Here is a 20,943-nt window from a genome sequence, read left to right as displayed (position 1 = left end):
GGCAACACTAGTGCCTATTAGAACATCCAATAGTCAAAGGTATATGAAATACAAATGGTAGAGAGAGAAATAGTCGACACGTCATAATTCCTATAATAACTACAACCTAAAACTTCTTAACTGGGAATATTGAACCACCAGCTTTCATGTTCTGAACAAGGAACTTAAATGTTAGCTTTTTACATGGCACATATTGCACTTACTTCGTTCTCCAATACTGTGTTTTTCCATTATTTAAACCAAATTAAGCATGTTTCATTATTTAAGACTAAATAGATTTTATTTATGTATTATATTAACAAGTGTTCATTGTTCATTCAGTATTGTTGTAATTGTCATTACAAATATATAAAATAAATTGGCCGATTAAATCGGTATCGGCTTTTTTTTGGTCCTCCAATAAATCGGTATCGGCTTTGAAAAATCGGAATCCGTCGACCTCTACACAGCATGATGCTGCCACCACCATGCTTCACTGTGGGTATGGTGTCCTCGGGATGAGGTGGTGTTGGGTTTACGCCAGATATAGCGTTTTCCTTGATGGCCAAAAAGCTACATTTTAGTCTCATCTGACCAGAGTACCTTCTTCCATATGTTTGGGGAGTCTCCCACATGCCAAAGACCAAACATGTTTGCTTATTTTTTTTTCTTTAAGCAATGGCTTTTTTTCTGGCCACTCTTCTGTAAAGCCCAGCTCTGTGGAGTGTACTGCTTAAAGTGGTCCTATGGACAGATACTCTTTGTTGCCTCTCCGATCAATGCCTTCCTTGCCTGGTCCGTGAGTTTTGGTGGGCAGCCATCTCTTGGCAGGTTTGTTGTGGTGCAATAGTCTTTCCATTTTTTAATAATGGATTTAAAATGGTGCTTCATGGGATGTTCCAAGTTATTGATATTTTTTAGAACTCAACCCTGATCTGTACTTCTCCACAACTTAGTCCCTGACCTGTTTGGAGAGCTACTTGGTCTTCATGGTGCCCCTTGCTTGGTTGTGCCCCTTGCTTAGTGGTGTTGCAGTCTCTGGGGCCTTTCAGAACAGGTGTGTGTATGTATATACACTGAGATCATGTGGCACTTAAATAAAGTCCACTTGTGTGCAATCTAACTAGTTATGTGACTTCTGAAGGTAATTGGTTGCACCAGATCTTATTTAGGGGCTTCATAGCAAAGGGGGTGAATACATGTACATGCACCCCTTTTCCATTTTTTTTAAACAAGTTATTTTTTTCATTTCACCAATTTGGACTGTTTTGTGCATGTCAATTACATGAAATCAAAATAAAATCAATTTAAATACAGGTTGTAATGCAACAAAATAGGAAAAAGACTGACCCGTAGCACAAACATCTGTAGCCATGAAGTGCTTTGAAAGGCTGGTCATGGCTCACATCAACACCATTATCCCAGAAACCCTAGACCCACTCCAATTTGCATACCGTCCCAACAGATCCACAGATGATGCAATCTCTATTGCACTCCACACTGCTCTTTCCCACCTGGACAAAGGGAACAACTTTTTGAGAATGCCATTCATTGACTACAGCTCAGCGTTCAACACCATAGGGCACTCAAAGCTCATCACTAAGCTAAGGACCCTGGGACTAAACACCTCCCTCTGCAACTGGATCCTGGACTTCCTGACGGGCCACCCCCAGGCTGTAAGATGAAGTAACATCTGGCACGCTGATTCTCAATCAATCAAATTTATTTGTAAAGCCCTTCTTACATCAGCTGATGTCACAAGGTGCTGTACAGAAACCCAGCCTAAAACCCCAAACAGCAAGCAATGCAGGTGTAGAAGCACGGTGGCTAGGAAAAACTCCCTAGAAAGGCCAGAAGCTAGGAAGAAACCTAGAGAGGAACCAGGCATCGGGGCCCCCACAGGGGTGCGTGCTCAGTCCGCTCCTGTACTCCCTGTGCACTCATGACCGCATGGCCAGGCACGACTCCAACACCATCATCAAGTTTGCCGATGACACAACAGACCTGATCACAGACGAGACAGCCTATAGGGAGGAGGTCAGAGACCTGGCAGTGTGGTGCCAGGACAACAACCTCTCCCTCATCATGATCAAGACAAATGAGACGATTGTGGACTACAGGAAAAGGAGGAGCAAGCACGCCCCCATTTTCATCAACGTGGCTATAGTGGAGCTTCAAGTTCCTTGGTGTCCACATCACACACAAAATAACATGATCCAAGCACACCAAGACAATCATGATGAGGGCACTGTTGCGTACTAATTCTCAGAGTAAAAACTCAACTGACACTATGAAAGCTTAACCAAGTTTATTCTTCCCAGAGGATCAATACAGCTGCATTAGACAAAGACATTGTTCACACAAGCACTGATATTTAACCCTTTCTCCTAGGCAGAGTCTCCTCCTACACATCTGAACAAACATTGCGTCTTTACTGCTAGGCAGGACAAAGTAATACGGCCATAAACGTACTTCTCCCTTAATGTAACCTGACCGGATCTCAACCCCCCCTTCATCAATAATCCATGGCTCTCTCCCCTTATCAATGTCTGCCACATGTGATCGCTTCCCTGCACTCAATATTTCAATAGGATACCTGATATAATGCAAACATTACACATTACCCTCTCTCAGAGCCCAACAGCACAACAAAACCTATTCCCCCTCAGAAGACTGAAAAGATTTTGCATGGGTCCTCAGATCCTCAAAAGGTTCTACAGCTGCACCATCGAGAGCATCCTGAATGGTTGCATTACTGCCTGGTATGGCAACTGCTCAGCCTACAACTGCAAGGCACTACAGAGGGTAGTGCGTACGGCCCAGTACGTCACTTGGAGTCAAGCTTCCTGCCATCCAGGACCTCTATACCAGGTCGTGTCCGAGGAAGGCCTTAAAAATGGTCAGATTCTAGCCACCCTAGTCATAGACTGTTCTCTCTGCTACCACATGGCAAGCGGTACCGGAGCGCCAAGTCTAGGTCTTCTAAACAGCTAAACAAGCCACAAGACGTCTGAACATCTAATCAAATGGCTACCCAGACTTTTTGCACTACCCCATCTTTAATTATTTGTTATTTTATTATTTTTTTAGGGCATTTTATTTTCAGGCATTTTTTAAACTGCTTTGTTGGTTATGGGCTTGTAAGTAAGCATTTCACTGTAAGGTCGACACCCATTGTATTCAGCGCATATGACAACATTTGATTTGATTTTGATTTGGTTTTAGGTACAGAGTATGCAATGGTTCGGGACAGGTTCACAAGAGTTGGTCTTACTTCAACATGTATAGTATTATATACAGCCTCAGACAGTGCATGGTGTACAAAACACTGGAATCTTAGTAGACAGTGGTGAGAGAGGAGCATAGAGGTGTCCTATATGTAATTATATGGGGTGCAACAGTGATGGGGGTGGTTGAAGAGGGCCCTGGGGGTGAGAGGAGGTGAAATAGGGGTTAAGCCTGAAGCATGTGTGAAAACAGGGTGAGTTCAGTCAGTATCTGAGGGTTCTGCTCTAGAGTACATAGAGCTTGAAGAACATCACTGCAGGACTCAAGTCTGGAGCTGAAGATAAGAGATACAGCCTCTTCTCGATGTACAAAAGAGAACACAAACACAGAGTATAGCTAATGAAGTTGTAACCAACAGCTTACCACCTGGCTTGAGAGTGGCTGCAGGTTTAGAGGTGTGTGTGTGTGTTCTATACCTTCTCCTGAGGCACAAAGTTGGGGCTTCCGACATCCGTAGAATCGTAGGAGAAATCATAGGAGAATGACTGTCTGCCTCTGTCCTTCAGCCCAGTGCCAGGGGTGCCTTTGGAAAGGTGCTACAAGCATAATAGATTAGATTAATTTATAAAACAGGAGGGGTATTGTTATTTTAGTCATTGTGCAACATGTCATCCTCATTCTAGAGCCTTTAGTTGTTCCAGATATTTGTACAAAAATGTATCTTAAAACATTGTCTGTTCTTTGAATATATAAAAAGATATATGTAGCATTGACATTAATCAATAATTCACCTTTTTGTTGCAATCTATAGAAGTGGTGCTCCCCTCCATGTGGATAATGACCTTCGCAGACACTTCCTTTTCTCTGTGAAATTAATGTAGAATTTTGAGCAGTTTACTTGAAGTCAGTCAGGCTGTTTTATGTAGAAAACTGAATACAATTCCCAATGTAGGCCTACAGCCAATTGATTGTTAGTGCCTTGATAAATACAGTCAGTGTCGTGATGATAATTTACTTGAATCAGAAATGCCCCTCTTATCAGGTAATTGGATTTTGAACTGTGCAGTTATTCTTTGAAAAATCACCATTGGACTTCAAAATGTTTTGTGTGAATCATGACTATATCAAAACGTATGCCTTGGCCACAAATACCACTATAGGATGAGTCAACAACATTATTTGGGTAGGAGTTACAGAATATGAACATATGAGATAGTAACTGAACAGTTTCCACTTATACGGTTTTCAAAATGCTGCTCCATGTACCCAAGAGAAGAATAATAAGTCATGTCAAACTGTGTAGAAGTGCTGGAAATACTGGTCATTAACTTTGCCATAATGCGTATTGACTGACTCCATCAGTATACAGACCTCTTGATCAAGGGTCTTACACGGACAGCCACACGCACTGACGCCATGGCACAGGGCACTTTCGTCCAAGTCACCTGAGAACTGCACCGTGTCAGTCACATACGTAGCTACAATCCGTTAACTTTGAAATGGCAACATACTGATTCAGTTTTAATAGCTGTGGGAAACTTACTCGTTTGCAGGCCTCTTCCAATAGTTTACTTCTCAGAAAGGACTGATATCAACTTGATTAACTGCGCGATGCAGCTGCTGCAACTGTGCTTGTCCCCGTCTGCACAGACTCACCGCTAGGTGGCTCTACCTGATTTGAGTTCATAGGATTTAGGCGTTCCCTAAAGCCAAATACATGCTAGAACGCTGCAATAGGATCTCGCTAGCCAGGTTGCGCTTGCTCGTGCTTGGCTCTGTCCCCTTCATTGTTCTGCCTACTATGACTAATTTGTTCCCATTGAAAACGACAGGCTGTGGATAGCCAGGCTCAGCAAGGGAAGATTCTGCAAATGGAAAAGCTTAATGGGAAGAAGATTAAAAGCAATGTACCTCAAATCACATTTTATTTGTCACATGAAAAATAGGTCTTACAGTGAAATGCTTACCTGGTGCTTATGCTATGTTGAGCGGAGTCATCAATGGGGTCACAATATCTATGTCCATAGATGATATTAAAGAAAATGTACAGATAGGATTCCTTAGTTTCAATGTTTGAGAATTTGTCCCATGTAACTGACTTTGAGTAAAGCCAGAGTTTCTATGTATGTGGAGGGAATAAGTTAGCCCTAAATATTTCTAAAACTAAAAGCGTTGTATTTGAAACAAAACACTCACTAAACCCTAAACCTCAACTATATCTTGTAATAAATAATGTGGAAATTGAGCAAGTTGAGATGACTAAACTGTCATGGTCAAAACATATTGACGCAGTCGTAGCAAAGATAGGGAGAAGTCTGTCTATAATAAAGCGATGCTTTGCCTTCTTAACAACACTATCAACAAGACAGGTCCTACAGGCCCTAGTTTTGTCACACCTCGACTACTGTTCAGTCATGTGGTCAGGTGCCACAAAATGGGACTTAGGAAAATTGCAATTGGCTCAGAACAGGGCAGCACGGCTGGCCCGTGGATGTACACAGAGAGCTAACATTAATAATATGCATGTCAATCTCTCCTGGCTGAAAGTGGAGGAGAGATTGACTTCATCACTACTTTTATTTATGAGAGGTGTTATGTTATGTTGAACACACCGAGCTGTCTGTCTAAACTGCTGGTAGACACAGCTCTGACACCCATGCATACCCCACAGTCCCCAAGCCCAGAACAGACTATGAGAGGCACACCGTACTACATAGAGCCATGACTACATGGAACTCTATTCCACATCAAGTAATTGATGCAAAAATACCTTATGGAAAAGCGGGGACTGTGAAGCAAAACAAACATTGGCACAGACACATGCATATATACACACACACACACACACACATACACACACACACAATAACATGCGCACTATACATACACATGGATTTAGTACTGTAGATATGTGGTAGTGGTGGAGTAGGCGCCTGGGGCACACAGTGTGTTGTGAAATCAGTGAATGTATTGTGTTTTAAAATTGTATAAACTTCCCTCATTTTGCTGGACCCCAGAAAGAGTAGCTGCTCCTTTGGCAGCATATTAAATAAAATAAAAAACTAATTGTTTTAAATGCCAAAGAATGGGACATGAAGCTGCTCAGTGTAGGTGTAGGTGTAGGTGTAGTAGGTGGCACTTTAAACATTTAAACATTAAACATTCACTTTAAACATTTATTTGCAGTCTGCCATGATATCATAGAAGAAGAAAAAGAAGAAGTGCTGTGGTCTGTCTTGAGTTAGTATAAACACCTTTGATCCCCAAAAAATATTTGAGTTTTGAAACTGCAGTCAAAGTGCAGTAACTGCAGTCGACTATGGTATTTTGGACGCAGTAATTGCAGAATAACTCTAGTAGTTATACTGCACTCTAAAATCGCTGCAGTAAAAAAACCTGTTATTTTGGACGCAGTAATTGCAGAATAACTCTAGCAGTTATACTGCACTCTAAAATCACTGCAGTAAAAAAAAACTGGTATTTTGGACGCAGTATTTGTCGCATACTGCAGTTATACTACACTCTGTCTGCAATCTTTTTTCGTAATGGAGCTTTTGTCAAATTAAAGTCAGATTTGACTTTTCACAGCAGGTTAAGAGAACTTAGGGAGTAGGTTATGATAATACATGTAGCAGGTTTAAGAGAATTAGGTAAATGTTTAGAAAAGGTTTAGGGTTAGTTAAAATCCCCCCAAATTCTACTTTTGACGTTCATTTGACTAAAGCTGGATCCCTTAAGATTCCTGTTTTTTTGTGATGCTCGTCGTTTGGTGCAACGCAGACAGGGTGGCGTGAGTGGTGAAAAAGAAGAATCGGTCTGTCCTTTTCAGTTTTGATGTTGAGTCTTTGCCTGACATAGTGATGGTAGGATATATAAGTTAACCCGTGCAAACTTTTGTGCCCAATACATTACTTTGTTACAGGTGTAAAGCTTATGGGCATGTCACAGCAGTATGTAGGGAGGTTCCTAGGTGTGAGAAGTGTGCAGAAGGGCATGAGACAAAGGAATGTGTAGCACTGGGGAAAGTAGTGGTATGTGTTAATTGTAGGGGTGTCCATGGGGCTGTGGATCTAAAATGTCTGGTCAAGAGAGGCAGGTTGAGGTTTCCAGGGTTAGAGGAGTGCAGAAGTTGTCTTATGCTGAGGCAGTGAAGAAAGTTGAGGTGGTGGTGGCAGCTGCAGAGAGGTATTTGGGCTTGCGAGACTTGACGTCAGAATAGTTACAGGCTGTGTTAAGTGGTGGTGTCCCATCCTTTCAGGCTGTTGGCCTTAGGTAGAACTAAATATATTTAAATAGTGGAGTAGGTTGGTATGTTTAGATGTTAGGGTATTTGTTGATTTATTTAAAAAAAGACTCAAGTGAAGTATAAGGGAGTTATACTCCAGTGTAGTAGGTGGCGGAAATCCTAAATGTATTTGATGAAAACCGCCGTTGAACCTCAAAGAAGAAGAAGAAGGAGCTGGATCCCTTCTAGCAATGACCGGTTTCCACTGGTCTTCCCATGGTGCAACGCACTGAGTGGAATTTTTCAAAACGAGTCAGCGATGGCGGAACAAACAAACAGGGAGGTGGTCACCGGGAGCGTAGAGACAACGAATACATTCACAAATGATCACAACCTCCGATCAAAAATGTGTCTCCCAACTTCGCAAGGAAAAGGGATCAACATACACATTAAATCCGACACCAAATGTTACATCGCGAGCCGGACAAACGACTTCTCAGACGAACAGTCAGCTACGGAAACCTCGGGGCGACTATCCCAGGAAACACCGACAACAACAAGCAAAAACACACCAAACAGCTCAAAGTCAGATGAGATTAACTCCAAAGATATCGTAGTAACCACGGAAAATAAGGAAAACTACATCATCTCCTGTGTTTCTGATGTTGGTCTGTCTCTCTTCTATTCCTATTCACTTGTGCATGATGTTCACGTGTTGCTATTCGTAGGTAGCTGCAGTACTTGTAGCTACGATATCTTTCTGTGTCCATGATAAATGTATCATACGTCAGTCAGCCAGGTCATACGCATGATATGTCAGGAGATCAATACTTTGAAACAGCAGTAGAAATGTTTTTCTGTAGTAAAATAAACTTATTGAACCAACAACACTTATGACAGCCTAGTCTCTGACTGGTTGCCTGCCACCATGGTGGCTGTCATTAGTCTCGGAAACCCAGAACCTATCTCCTAAAAAGTTATTTAACAGTGTGTTATTTGACAGTGATCTGCTCAAATTCTGAGGTGGACCTATCAGATGATTCTATTGTGTTCTATCCACAGATCCGTCATCTGCAGGCAGTACCTGTCAGGTTATCACCGAGACCAGCAGCATAGACACAGCCACCACTCTCCCCCCTCTGACCCCCTCCAAGCAGGCTGAGGCTGACGATGCAGAGACGCTACGGAGGGCCAGGGAGGAGGGCCGTGTGGAGGTAATGTTCCCAGGTTTGGTCACACAGGAGGGCTGCTGCCGCTTCGTCAGTGAGATACTGAAGTGTATCCTTTACCAAAGACAACAGCTGCCCATGACCTATGACCAGCTGGTTTACTCTCAGAAGAGACAGCAAGCTGCCATGCAGGTGAGTGTTGAGCAGTGATGCTTCCAACGTTCTCAACCATGTTTCTCTCACTACTTATTTAACATGAATGACTGTTTTCCCTATTTGTCTTTCTTTGATTCCTTTTTTCATCTCTTCTCACCACCTTCTCAAAATGCATTGGAGAAGGTCGGAGGGGATGAACCCTGGGAACCTCCTGCAATACATATTTATTCCAACCGAATAAATACTGGCTGCTATAATAGCCCTACTCCTAGCAGTGTTGTCTAGGATCTATGAGTTGCTGTTTGACCTCGGGCCCTCTCTCTTCCTCTTTCCCCCAGAATGAGGAGGCAGTGGGCTGGAAGCCCGGTCAGTCCACTGCAGAAGACCTGCACTGGAGGAGGTGCCAGCGTACCCTCCAAGACCTTGAGCAGGTGCTACAACAACTGAAAGTGCTCTTCTCCCTCTCCCTGGTCCCCCGTGTGCTCCTCCTGCTCGGCGGCTCCCTCCTCCTTCCCAAAGAGCTGTACGAAGTCAACATGGAGGATGTGATACTAGCCACCGGCGACCGGAGCCTACGCGTCTCCTCGTGTCTGCGCCAAGTCTTCCGCACGCTCTTCGTGGCCGACCTGTTGTCTGACGCTAAACCTGTCCGGCTCACAGCCACGACGGTCATGGTTCTGGCCCACAGGGACTGTGGCGTGGGGTGGTTCCGGCCCAAGCTGGATTTCAAGGTCCCCACACGGGTGAAGAGCCAGGTTATTTCTTTGTCTTGTGACCCCAGTCGTGTCTCTGGGTCAGGGGTGTCTGAGGGAGGAGGGCAGACTGCCTGGCAGGACTATGTGTGGTTTCAGGCCCCCTTGACTATCAAAGGCTTCAGCAAGTGACATACAAGGTACAAGGAAGGTACTCTAACCCACAGCCATAGTATAGTATGAGATGAGACAAGGTCCTGTATTCAGAATCTGAAAGTAAGAGTGCTGATCTAGGATCCGGTCCCCCCGTCTATATAATCCTACTCTTACTGATCTGAAGGCAAAACTGGGCCCGTCTTTATGAAGTGTCTCCGAGTAGGAGTGCTGATCTAGGTTCAGTTTGACCTTTTGGATCACAATGACTAACATTATATGGACCTAGGGCACATGATCCTAGATCAGCTGTGAATATGGACCTGTGTAAACGCAGCCCAAGTGTTGACTGAGCGGATTTGCACATTTGCCATACCTTTCTCTCTCTCAGGGACCCCTGTCTCTCTGGCTGCGTTTACACAGGCAGTCCAATTCTGATCTTGTTTTCACTAATTGGTCTTTTGACCAGATCAGCTCTGAAAAAGATCTCTTGTGAAATTTAAAAATTGTCAATTGTGCTGCCTGTGTAAACACAGCATATGTAACCCTTAGCCTAGTCCAGGGACTGTGTTTTTATTACAATTCATATGAAAAACTTTCGGGATCTGTACAGAATGATTTTGAATGAATTATGTTGTCTTTTAGCTGTGTATTTACTTTTAGCTTGGCTATGTGCTGTAATGAAAGCAGTGTTGGTGCTTTTACTGTGTATAATATAGCCTTCTAAAAAATGTTATGGACAGTATGCCTACTTTTCATCTGGTTGAGACGCAACACTGGCTGTACCTATACTGTACATTGACGTGTCTTTGTTTTCAATTGCTTAAAAATGGAGGTCTGAAACAATATTTTGTAAATATACAGTGTGTATGTCAGTTTTAGCATGATCACTAAATTATTTCCGATTCATTTGAATTGTACACATCTGCAGCTAAAAGCTGAATTATAGTATACATCCCAGGACTCGACTTAAGCTGTGTCCGGGTTATTCTGGGAAACCAGCCCCACCAATATTAGACACTACAAAAGACTTAACAAGCCAGACATTACAGGGTTGTCACAATAGACATGATTACAGCAGTAGTGCATTATTACAACAAGGACAAGAGGAAAGAGCTGAAACATCTGTGATTATGTTGCTTCCACAGTTCTTGTTCAATCTGGCAGGCATTTGTAACCTGAATGTGTTAGTGCTGGTCAATTATGTTTTGACTGATAGTGCACATTATCAAATGACTAAGCCTTATTCATATTACATTGATCTTAAATTATAATAGCATTGTTTGACAGAGTATTTCAAATATTGACTTGATAAGACAGTTTGATTTTGAGTTTTGATAACAGTATAAAATGGTTTTAGAGAAACTTGGACTATTAGTAGTTAGTTGTGCACCTCTGTGAGAACACTAAGTTCCTGAAGTTCTGTTGGCTCTCTTCCTGGCACTTGGCTGGAGAGTGCAGTGTACACACCTGGGTTGTGTTCATTACATACCAAACCCATGTCCCACCCCTTCCCCTGACAGTCCCAAACGCTTCCTACTCTCTTCCTTGGCCCTAACCCTTAATTTCTGCAGATCTTTATTAAGGTGTCAGCAAATATGGTGTCAGCTTCACCACTGCACTTCTTATACCTATCCAGAATCTACAGAACTGCAAACATCGACGGGTTTGTGCCAGGTGGTAGGGAGCAATTTGGGACTGGCTGTTGTTGCATCAGCCCTAAAACAACTTTACCTTCCTAACAAACTGCAGCAGGTCGTCGGCCAAGAGCCGTGCCTCTTCCAAGGCAGCGAAGTGGCTTCCTTGGGGGAAGTAGGAGTAGATGTTCCTGAACCTGGGGCACAGGCATTATCTCATTTAGGAACGTCGCTAAGCCTGTAGGCACATACTGTACACCATCTTCCTGAGGACACGAGAGAGAACAAACACTGCAACACAATTACATTTTATTCACAGCAGACATTCATTTAGCAGGCGCTCTTTCCCAGGGTGAATTAGAATCAGTCCATTCAACTAAAGTAGGTCAAACAACCACTTAGAGACCCTCATTATTGGGAGCCTGCTATCTTAACAAAGCAAGCATGATTAGGGCTCTGTAATTCAGTTGGTCATGGGTTCAAGTCCTGCAAGGATCACATACAACTACAAATGTACAGTAAGTTACTTATGGCATATTAAGTGGCATTACTGTTTCCATTAAACAGGTATTAAATGACAGGCCCTGTAGAGAGAAAGCCAACAGCCTCATGTCATTGTGGAGCACTGTGCCGCAACACAAACACTCATTATCCAGTCTGTTCTTGATGTTGGTCTTGAGGGTCTCTTTGTAGAACCTCATGGTGGAGATGATGGAGCCGGTGGTCCAGTAGATCATGGTGTTGGTCAGCAGGTAGTCCAGGGTGAACTTCATAAAGAGAGGAAAAAGAAAGGACCAATCAGCAGCTCTGACAACAGGAAGAATGCTGCATCTGAAATGCTACTCCATTGTCTATATAGTGATCTCCAACAATTGTTTACAGACAGATTATTTCACTTGTCACAATTCCAGTGGGTCAGAAGTTTACATTCACTAAGTTGACTGTGACTTTAAACAGCTTGGAAAAATCCAGAAAATTATGTATTGGCTTTAGAAGCTTCTGATAGGCTAATTGACATCATTTGAGTCAAGTAGGTGTACCTGTGGGTGTATTTCAAGGCCTACCTTCAAACTCAGTGCCTCTTTGCTTGACATCATGGGAAAATCAAAAGAAATCAGCCAAAAATTGTAGACCTTCACAGTCTGGTTCATCCTTGGGAGCAATTTCCAAACGCCACGTTTCTCTGTACAAACAATAGTACGCAAGTATAAACACCATGGGACCACGCAGCCGTCATATCGTTCAGGAAGTAGTCACGTTCTGTCTCCTGGAGATGAACGTACTTTGGTGCGTGAAGTGCAAATCAATCCCAGAACAACAGCAAAGGACCTTGTGAAGATGCTGGAGGAAACGGGTACAAAAGTATCTATAGCCACAGTAAAAACGAGTCCTATATTGACATAACCTGAAAGGCCGCTCATCAAGGAAGAAGCCACTGCTCCAAAACCGCCATAAAAAAGCCAGACTGCGGTTTGCAACTGCACATGGGGACAAAGATCTTACTTTTTGGAGAAATGTCCTCTGGTCTGATGAAACAAAAATAATACTGTTTGGCCATAATGACCATGGTTATGTTTGGAGGAAAAAGGGGGTGGCTTGCAAGCTGAAGAACACCATCCCAACTGTGAAGCACGGGGGTGGCGGCATCATGTTGTGGGGGTGCTTTGCTGCAGGAGGGACTGGTGCACTTCACAAAATATATGGCATCATGAGGGAGGAAAATGATGTGGATATATTGAAGCAACATCTCAAGACATCAGTCAGGAAGATAAAGCTTGGTCGCAAATGGGTCTTTCAAATGGACAATGACCCCAAGCATACTTCCAAAGTTGTGGCAAAATGGCTTAAGGACAACAAAGTCAAGGTATTGGAGTGAGCATCACGAAGCCCTGACCTCAATCCTATAGAGAATTTGTTGGCAGAACTGAAAAAGCATGTGCGAGCAAGGAGGCCTACAAACCTGACTCAGATACACCAGCTATATCAGGAGGAATGGGCCAAAATTCACCCAATCTATTGTGGGAAGCTTGTGTGAGGCTACCCAAAACGTTTGACCTAGGTTAAACCATTTTTAAAGGCAATGCTACCAAATACTAATTGGGTGTATATAAACTTCTGACCCACTGGGAATGTGAAAAAAATAAAAGCTGAAATAAATCATTCTCTCTACTATTATTTCGCATTCTGAAAATAAAGTGGTGATCCTAACAGTGAATTTTTACTAGGATTATATGTCAGGAATTGTGGACAAACTGAGTTTAAATGTATTTGGCTAAGGTGTATGTAAACTTCTGACTTCAACTATATGTTCTATCAACAAACTATACTGAACAAAAATAAACTCAACATGCAACAATTTAAAAGATTTGACTGAGTTATAATTCATATAAGGAAATCAGTCAATTGTAATAAATTCATTAGGCCCTTATCTATGGATTTCACATGTCTGGGAATACAGGTCACATACCTTTAAAAAAAAATATATATATATAAGGTTGTGGATCAGAAAACCAGTCAGTATCTGGTGTGACCAACATTTGTCTCATGCACATCTCCTTCACATAGAGTTGATCAGGCTGTTGATTGTAGCCTGTGGCATGTTGAACCACTCTTCAATGGGTGTGCGAAGTAGTATGTTGTGGGGAACTGGAACACGCTGTCAGATAAGTCGATCCAGAACATCCCAAACAAGCTCAAAGGGTGACGTCTGGTGGGTATACAGACCATGGAAGAACTGGGACATGTTTTGCTTCCTTGCGACATTATCATGCTGAAACATGAGGTGATGAATGGCATGACAATGGGCCTCAGTCACGGTATCTCTGTGCATTTAAATTTCCCATCTATAAAATGCAATTGTGTTCATTGTCTGTAGCTTATGCCTGCCCATACCATCACCCCACAGCCACCATGGGGCACTCTGTTCACAACTTTGACATTAGCGAACCGCTCGCCCACACAACGCCATACAGGTGGTCTGCGATTGTGAGGTCCGGTTGGATGTACTGCCAGATTCTCTAAAACAACATTGGAGGCGACTTATGGTACAGAAATTAACATTAAATTCACTGGCAACAGCTCTAGTGGACATTCCTGCAGTCACCATGCCAATTGCACACTCGTTCAAAACATGAGACATCTGTGGCATTGTGTTGTGTGACAAAGCTGAATATTTTTATAGTGGCTTTTTATTGTCCCCAAAACAAGGTGCACCTGTGTAATGATCACGCTGTTTAATCAGCTTCTTTATATGCCACACCTGTCAGGTGGATTGATTATCTTGGAGAAATTGAGAAATGCTCACTAACAGGGATGTAAACAAATTTGTGCACAATTTGAGTGAAATAAGGTTTTTGTGTGTATGAAACAGTTCAGGGATAATTTATTTCAGGTAATGAAACATGTGACTAGCCCTTTACATGTTGCATTTCTATTTTTGTTCAGTGTACCTTTTGATAAGCAACTGCTTACTAAGGTTAGAGTTAGTTTTAGTAGAGAGTTGAAATGTTACTGATAATCTGTAGATAGTCTGTAGAGCAACTACAGATGGACTAATCAAATATAGTGTTACCCAAGTCCCTGCTGTTGAAGTCAGTCCAGGTGGAAAACTCTTCCAGTCTGTAGAGCCACTGGAGAGTCATTCACCCCTCAACCTGCAAGGGGAGACATTGTCCACAAATTGTATTTATTTATTTTTATTTACATGACTAGAGCCACCTCGAATCCATCCAGTGTAGGTTTCTTCAGAACGCCTCGATTAGGATTTAGTATTTATTTTGTTGTCTCTGAGGGGAAATGGGTCTTGGACATTAAAAAGTGCTATTGCTTCCACAAAGGATATCACAGGTTAAAAACATATATGATCATACAATACATCATATTACTACTTTGAATTTCAGATGGGCAGTTTGTGTGTTTGACAGTGAGGTAAAAATGTGTGTGATGATCACATTCTCACCAACGGAGTCTGGCTTGGTGGCCTGGGTATGCAGCTAGCCAGTCTCCCTGAGGATCTCATATTTTTTTATTTTTTTTATTTAACGAAGCAAGTCAGTTCAGAAGAAAATCTTATTTACAATGATGGCCTACCCCAGCCAAACCCAGACAATGCTGGACCACCCTATGTGCCAGATGTGATACAGATTGGATTTGAACCAGGGACTGTAGTGACACCTCTATACACTGAGATGCAGTGCCTTAGACCATTGCGCCACTTTGGATCATATACAGTACGTTCCCCTCCATGAAACCTAATAAGCCATACAATCTCCTGACGTCCTCCCGGGTGAACCCAGCCAGGGCAGGTAGCGACCGATCAGGACAGTAAACAGGACACCCAACCCCTTCTGTTTTCCAGTTAACATGTTGAGGTGGAGACCCTTCACACACCTACAGTAGCACAGGAAGAGAGCAAAGAATGTGGTCACTTAATTTAGAGAATAAAACAAGGGGTCTGTCTGCTTAGTGGGGTTTAGTGTTGAGGATTTGACTCATGTTCAATGCACTTTGCATTTGAATCTGTGTACACTAATTTTCCTGCAGCCCTAACCCTTCGATATTTGCAGATCTGAAGGGTCTGGGTGTGTGTAAGCAGTATAGTGGTGGCGCTTCCACCATATTGCTTGCGTGGAAGCAAGCAATATGGTGGAAGCGCCACCACTATACTGCTGTTGGATTTGGGGTAAACTTTGAACATGGATGTTTGGACTGTGAAAGTTTGTTGGGGATGTGGACACCAAGGAACTTGAAACTGTCACGACTCCCGCCGAAGTCGGCTCCTCTCCTTGTTCGGGCGGCGCTCAGCGGTCGTCGTCACCAGTCTTCTAGTCAACGCCGCTCCACCTTTCATTTTCCATTTGTTTTGTCTTGTTTTTCCGCACACCTATTTTACATCCCCTCATCACTCTACGTGTATATTATCCTCTGTTCCCCCCCCCCCCCCCCCCCCCCCCCCCCTATGTCTGTGTGTGTAATTGTTCGTTACGTGTCATGTGTGACGCTTCATGATGGTTTTTCGCTGAGTCTTGTTTGGAACCAGTGGTATTGTATGCTGTACATTATTTGTGTGACGAGTAAGCTATTTGCTTTTGCCTTTGGCGGGAGTGTCATTACGCAGTTGCGTCTGACTGTTTTCCTTCTGCCAAATAAAGTGTGCCTGTTCACTTATCTCTGCTCTCCTGCATCTGACTTCAGTTAACCAGTTGTGCACACCGTTGACAGAAACTCTCCACCTGCTCCACTACAGACCCTTCCACGTTAACGAGGGCCTGTTCGGCCCGACTTTTCCTGTAGTACACAATCAGCTCAGTTTTCTTGCTCACATTGAGGGAGAGGTTATTGTCCTGGCACCATGCAGCCAGTTTTCTGACCTACTTCCTATAGGCTGTCCCATTGCTGTCGGTGATCAGGCCTACCACTGTTGTGTCAATGAACAGCATTCTCACATAGGTGTTCCTTTTGTCCAGGTGGGAAAGGGCAGTGTGGAGTGTGATTGAGATTGCGTCTTCTGTGGATCTGTTGGGGCGGTATGCAAATTGGAGTGGGTCTAGGGTATCCGGGAGGATGCTGTTGATGTGAGCCATGACCAGCCTTTCAAAGCACTTCCTGGCTACAGACATGAGTGCTACAGGGCAATAATAATTTAGGCAGCTTACCTTCGCTTCCTTGGGCACAGGGACTATGGTAGTCTGCTTGAAACATGTAGGTATTACAGTCTCGGTCAGGGAGAGGTTGAAAATGTCACATCTGCTCCCACTACGCCCTCTGGTGTCCATCCGGTTTTGTCATAACCTTCTGTCTGTCTGTCTGTCTGTGTGGTTGGAGACAGGTGTGCTGGAGTCAGAGCAAATCCCTACCAGCTGCATATCGTCCCATAATCAAGACCTCTACATAAACTCATTCCTGCCATTTCCACGCTGCCAGATCGTAATCTCTGATCAGTCAGTAATGATTCTAGCCTTTTGTCTTAGCTCAAGATCCTGGTAGCTCTACAGTGCTTGTTCCCTGTCTTACGTCATTTTTGTCCTCTCCTTAAAGTACTGATCTGTCTCCGGCTCCTGTCTCCTGTTCTACATCTCACCACCAACCTCCTTGCTCTGGATATTACTCACCACCATCACCTTGGATTCCCCTCAGGACCAGTTCCCCTGTTCCACGCTGTCAACTCCAACCTCACTCTACACTCCTGGTTATTGCAACTCATCTGAGCTGCCCCGGTTCTGCACTCCCCATTTTCTGTGTTCAATAAACATTTTGTGCATTCATCCCAGTTTCCTCTGCTGAGTCCGCTCTTGGGTGTCCCCCTCCACCCCCCCCCCCCCCCCACCCCCCTTCGCTCATCATAACAGAAAATGTCTGTGAAGACACTTGTCAGTTGGTCCGCGCATGCTTTCAGTACACGTCCTGGTAATCCGTCTGGCCGTGTGGCTTTGTGAATATTGACCTGTTTAAAGGTCTTGCTCACGTTGACTACCGAGACCATTATCACACAGTCGACCAGAACAGCTGGTGCTCTCGTGCATGCTTTAGTGTTGCTTGCCTCGAAACGAGCGTAAAAGGCATTTTTATCGTCTGGTATGCTCGCGGCTGGGTTTTCCTTTGTAGTCCGTAATAGTTTTCAAGCCCTGCCACATCCGACGAGTGTCAGAGCCGATGTAGTAGGATTCAATCTTAATCCCGAATTGACACTTTGCTTGTTTGACTGTTCGTCTGAGGGCATAGCGGGATTTCTTATAAGCGTCTGGATTAGTGTCCCGCTCTTTGAAAGCGACAGCTCTAGCCTTTAGCTCGATGCGGATGTTGCCTGTAATCCATGGCTTCTGGTTGGGATATGTATGTACGGTCACTGTGGACGACGTAGTCAATGCACTTATTGATGAAGCCGGTGACTGAGGTGGTATACTCCTCAATGCCATTGGATGAATCCCGGAACATATTCCAGTCTGTGCTAGCAAAACAGTCCTGTAGCATCTGCCTGGGTAATAGCATCTGAATTTTACAATTACATTGGTGAGCAGGGTCTCGTGACATTTCATAAGTGTTTTTCGATTATGTATTTAGCTGTACAACCAGGCAAACAAGACTGGGTAAGCCAGTCGGCAGGTGAGTATTGAGACAGTAACCGAAAGGTTACTAGATCGAATCCCGAGCTGACAAGGTACAAATTTGTCATTCTGCCCCAGAACAAGGCAGTTAACCCACTGTTCCTAGGCGGTAATTGTAAATAAGAATTTGTTCTTACAGTTTTTCTCAGTCGCTTTGGTGCATTTCTTAGATCAAAAGTGCAATTCTTGATACTACTTGTACAAATTCCAAATCAGCTAGTCACTTTTCCACATCATTAAAGCAATTTCTTATTCCTTTGAACAAATTGCAATTGATAATGTACAAGTGTCAGCTTTTTTCCACATTATCAATTGCTCATGTCATGTTGATCAAAATATAATAGATGGTTCTCTGTTGAATAGTCTTACCCCTCAAAACATCTAGGCATTAGTTCCTTGCATAAGCCATTGCATGCAAAATTGTTGAACTATTTGTCATAAACTGTCAAGCATAGTTTTACACATTTCTATTAGACCTTTTGTACAAAAGCGTGAATTGATGAATCGTGCAGGTGAAATTGACCCTCACTCATGAAGGAATGTAAAGTGTTAGTTCAACCAACAATCAACCAGTTGTCTAAATTGCTCAAAGTTGCATCTCATGAAGAATCAATTGGCAAGCTTATATAGACAGACCACAACACAGAGTTGCAATTTTCCAATAATGGATGGACCAGGAAACGAACAGGGTCAACAGCCAAGAGGAGGAAGAAGAGGAGCAAGGATGCGTGGTGGAAGGCAAAACAGAGGAAGAGGCAGAAGAGGACATAGGCGCATATCTGATGACATAAGGGCCACTATTGTAGACCATGTTGTCAATCATGGCCTTACAATGGCTGAAGGGTGCAGCCGAATATTGGGAGATCAACAGTGTCCTCAATAGTTCAAACATTTCGAAGAGAGAACAGGTATGTCCACCAATGTACAGTGCACTGTTACTGTATATAAGCAGTATACTGTATACTTCCTACAATGCTTCATATTACAGTAGTCCACTTGTATTTCGCAGCATACAGAAATATACTCTATACAGATACATACTGCACCTTACATGCCTTACATGTATGTTTTACAGTAAAATGTGTGTTTGCATAGTTTTTGTCTGTGAAAGTGTGATGCATCACTGCATTTTTCCCCACATAGGACTGCAAGATTACCTCAAACCGGTGGGTAGAGGACGCTTTTTCACACCTAAACAGGAGGAGGCTATTTGCACCATGGTTCAAGTAAACAATGCCAGGAGACTCAGGGAAATACAAAGGACCATTATAGAAGACAACGATGTCTTTGAAAACATCCATACGGTTAGCATCTCAACCATCGACAGGGTGCTGCATAGAAACCAGTTGAGTATGAAACAGCTGTACCGTGTACCATTCCAAAGGAATGAGGACAGAGTTAAGGAGCTACGGTACCAGTATGTACAGGTAAAACATATATCTATGTAACTACTTTACAGCAACATTTTATAGTGATACATAGTACAGTAAGCATAAACTGCACACATTTCCATTGCTGTGGAAGGAACATGCAATATATGTACATTTTATGTCACCCAGCATCTACTCAACTTTTTAGAGACTCTCTACAGGGCTCTCATCCCTGATGATGAGAGGGGTCAGTTTAGAGAGGATTTGCCAAAGTATGTGGTCATTTGTGATAATGTGAGTTTCCCTCGATCAAACATCTCTAACTTCTGCGACGCATATAAGGCCCTGCCCCGCCCCCCTTTCGGAAAAGCTGACCACGACTCCATTTTGTTGATCCCTGCCTACAGACAGAAACTAAAACAAGAGGCTCCCACGCTGAGGTCTGTCCAACGCTGGTCCGACCAAGCTGACTCCACACTCCAAGACTGCTTCCATCACGTGGACTGGGAGATGTTTCGTATTGCGTCAGATAACAACATTGACGAATACGCTGATTCGGTGTGCGAGTTCATTAGAACGTGCGTTGAAGATGTCGTTCCCATAGCAACGATTAAAACATTCCCTAACCAGAAACCGTGGATTGATGGCAGCATTCGTGTGAAACTGAAAGCGCGAACCACTGCTTTTAATCAGGGCAAGGTGTCTGGTAACATGACCGAATACAAACAGTGCAGCTATTCCCTCCGCAAGGCTATCAAACAAGCTAAGCGCCAGTACAGAGACAAAGTAGAATCTCAATTCAACGGCTCAGACACAAGAGGCATGTGGCAGGGTCTACAGTCAATCACGGACTACAGGAAGAAACCCAGCCCAGTCACGGACCAGGATGTCTTGCTCCCAGGCAGACTAAATAACTTTTTTGCCCGCTTTGAGGACAATACAGTGCCACTGACACGGCCTGCAACGAAAACATGCGGTCTCTCCTTCACTGCAGCCGAGGTGAGTAAGACATTTAAACGTGTTAACCCTCGCAAGGCTGCAGGCCCAGATGGCATCCCCAGCCGCGCCCTCAGAGCATGCGCAGACCAGCTGGCCGGTGTGTTTACGGACATATTCAATCAATCCCTATACCAGTCTGCTGTTCCCACATGCTTCAAGAGGGCCACCATTGTTCCTGTTCCCAAGAAAGCTAAGGTAACTGAGCTAAATGACTACCGCCCCGTAGCACTCA

General features: G+C 43.5%; 2 protein-coding genes across 2 annotated transcripts in view; one reads left to right on the top strand and one right to left on the bottom strand.

The window, feature by feature from the left end:
* Positions 1–4,653, bottom strand: part of LOC139381276 (kinesin-like protein KIF16B) — a 45,162-nt gene extending 40,509 nt beyond the window's left edge. The window contains exons 1-3 of the mRNA XM_071124739.1: positions 4,579–4,653; positions 3,999–4,071; positions 3,684–3,803 (exon numbers count right to left, since the gene is read on the bottom strand). Of these exons, the coding sequence (XP_070980840.1) occupies positions 3,684–3,803; positions 3,999–4,071; positions 4,579–4,625 (240 nt within the window). The 5' untranslated portion in view covers positions 4,626–4,653. The remainder of the gene's footprint in view (positions 1–3,683; positions 3,804–3,998; positions 4,072–4,578) is intronic.
* A 3,081-nt stretch (positions 4,654–7,734) lies between these two features.
* LOC139381938 (MAD2L1 binding protein) lies at positions 7,735–10,960 on the top strand. Its single transcript, XM_071125818.1, has 3 exons — positions 7,735–8,100; positions 8,495–8,793; positions 9,096–10,960. Exons 1-3 carry the CDS (start codon positions 7,752–7,754, stop codon positions 9,639–9,641), a joined length of 1,194 nt encoding a protein of 397 aa, XP_070981919.1. The 5' UTR covers positions 7,735–7,751; the 3' UTR covers positions 9,642–10,960.
* The last annotated feature ends 9,983 nt before the right edge of the window (positions 10,961–20,943 follow it).

Source organism: Oncorhynchus clarkii, chromosome 23, assembly GCF_045791955.1.
Source record: "Oncorhynchus clarkii lewisi isolate Uvic-CL-2024 chromosome 23, UVic_Ocla_1.0, whole genome shotgun sequence".
NCBI classification, from domain to species: domain Eukaryota; kingdom Metazoa; phylum Chordata; class Actinopteri; order Salmoniformes; family Salmonidae; genus Oncorhynchus; species Oncorhynchus clarkii.
This window is presented reverse-complemented; position numbering and strand designations above follow the sequence as displayed.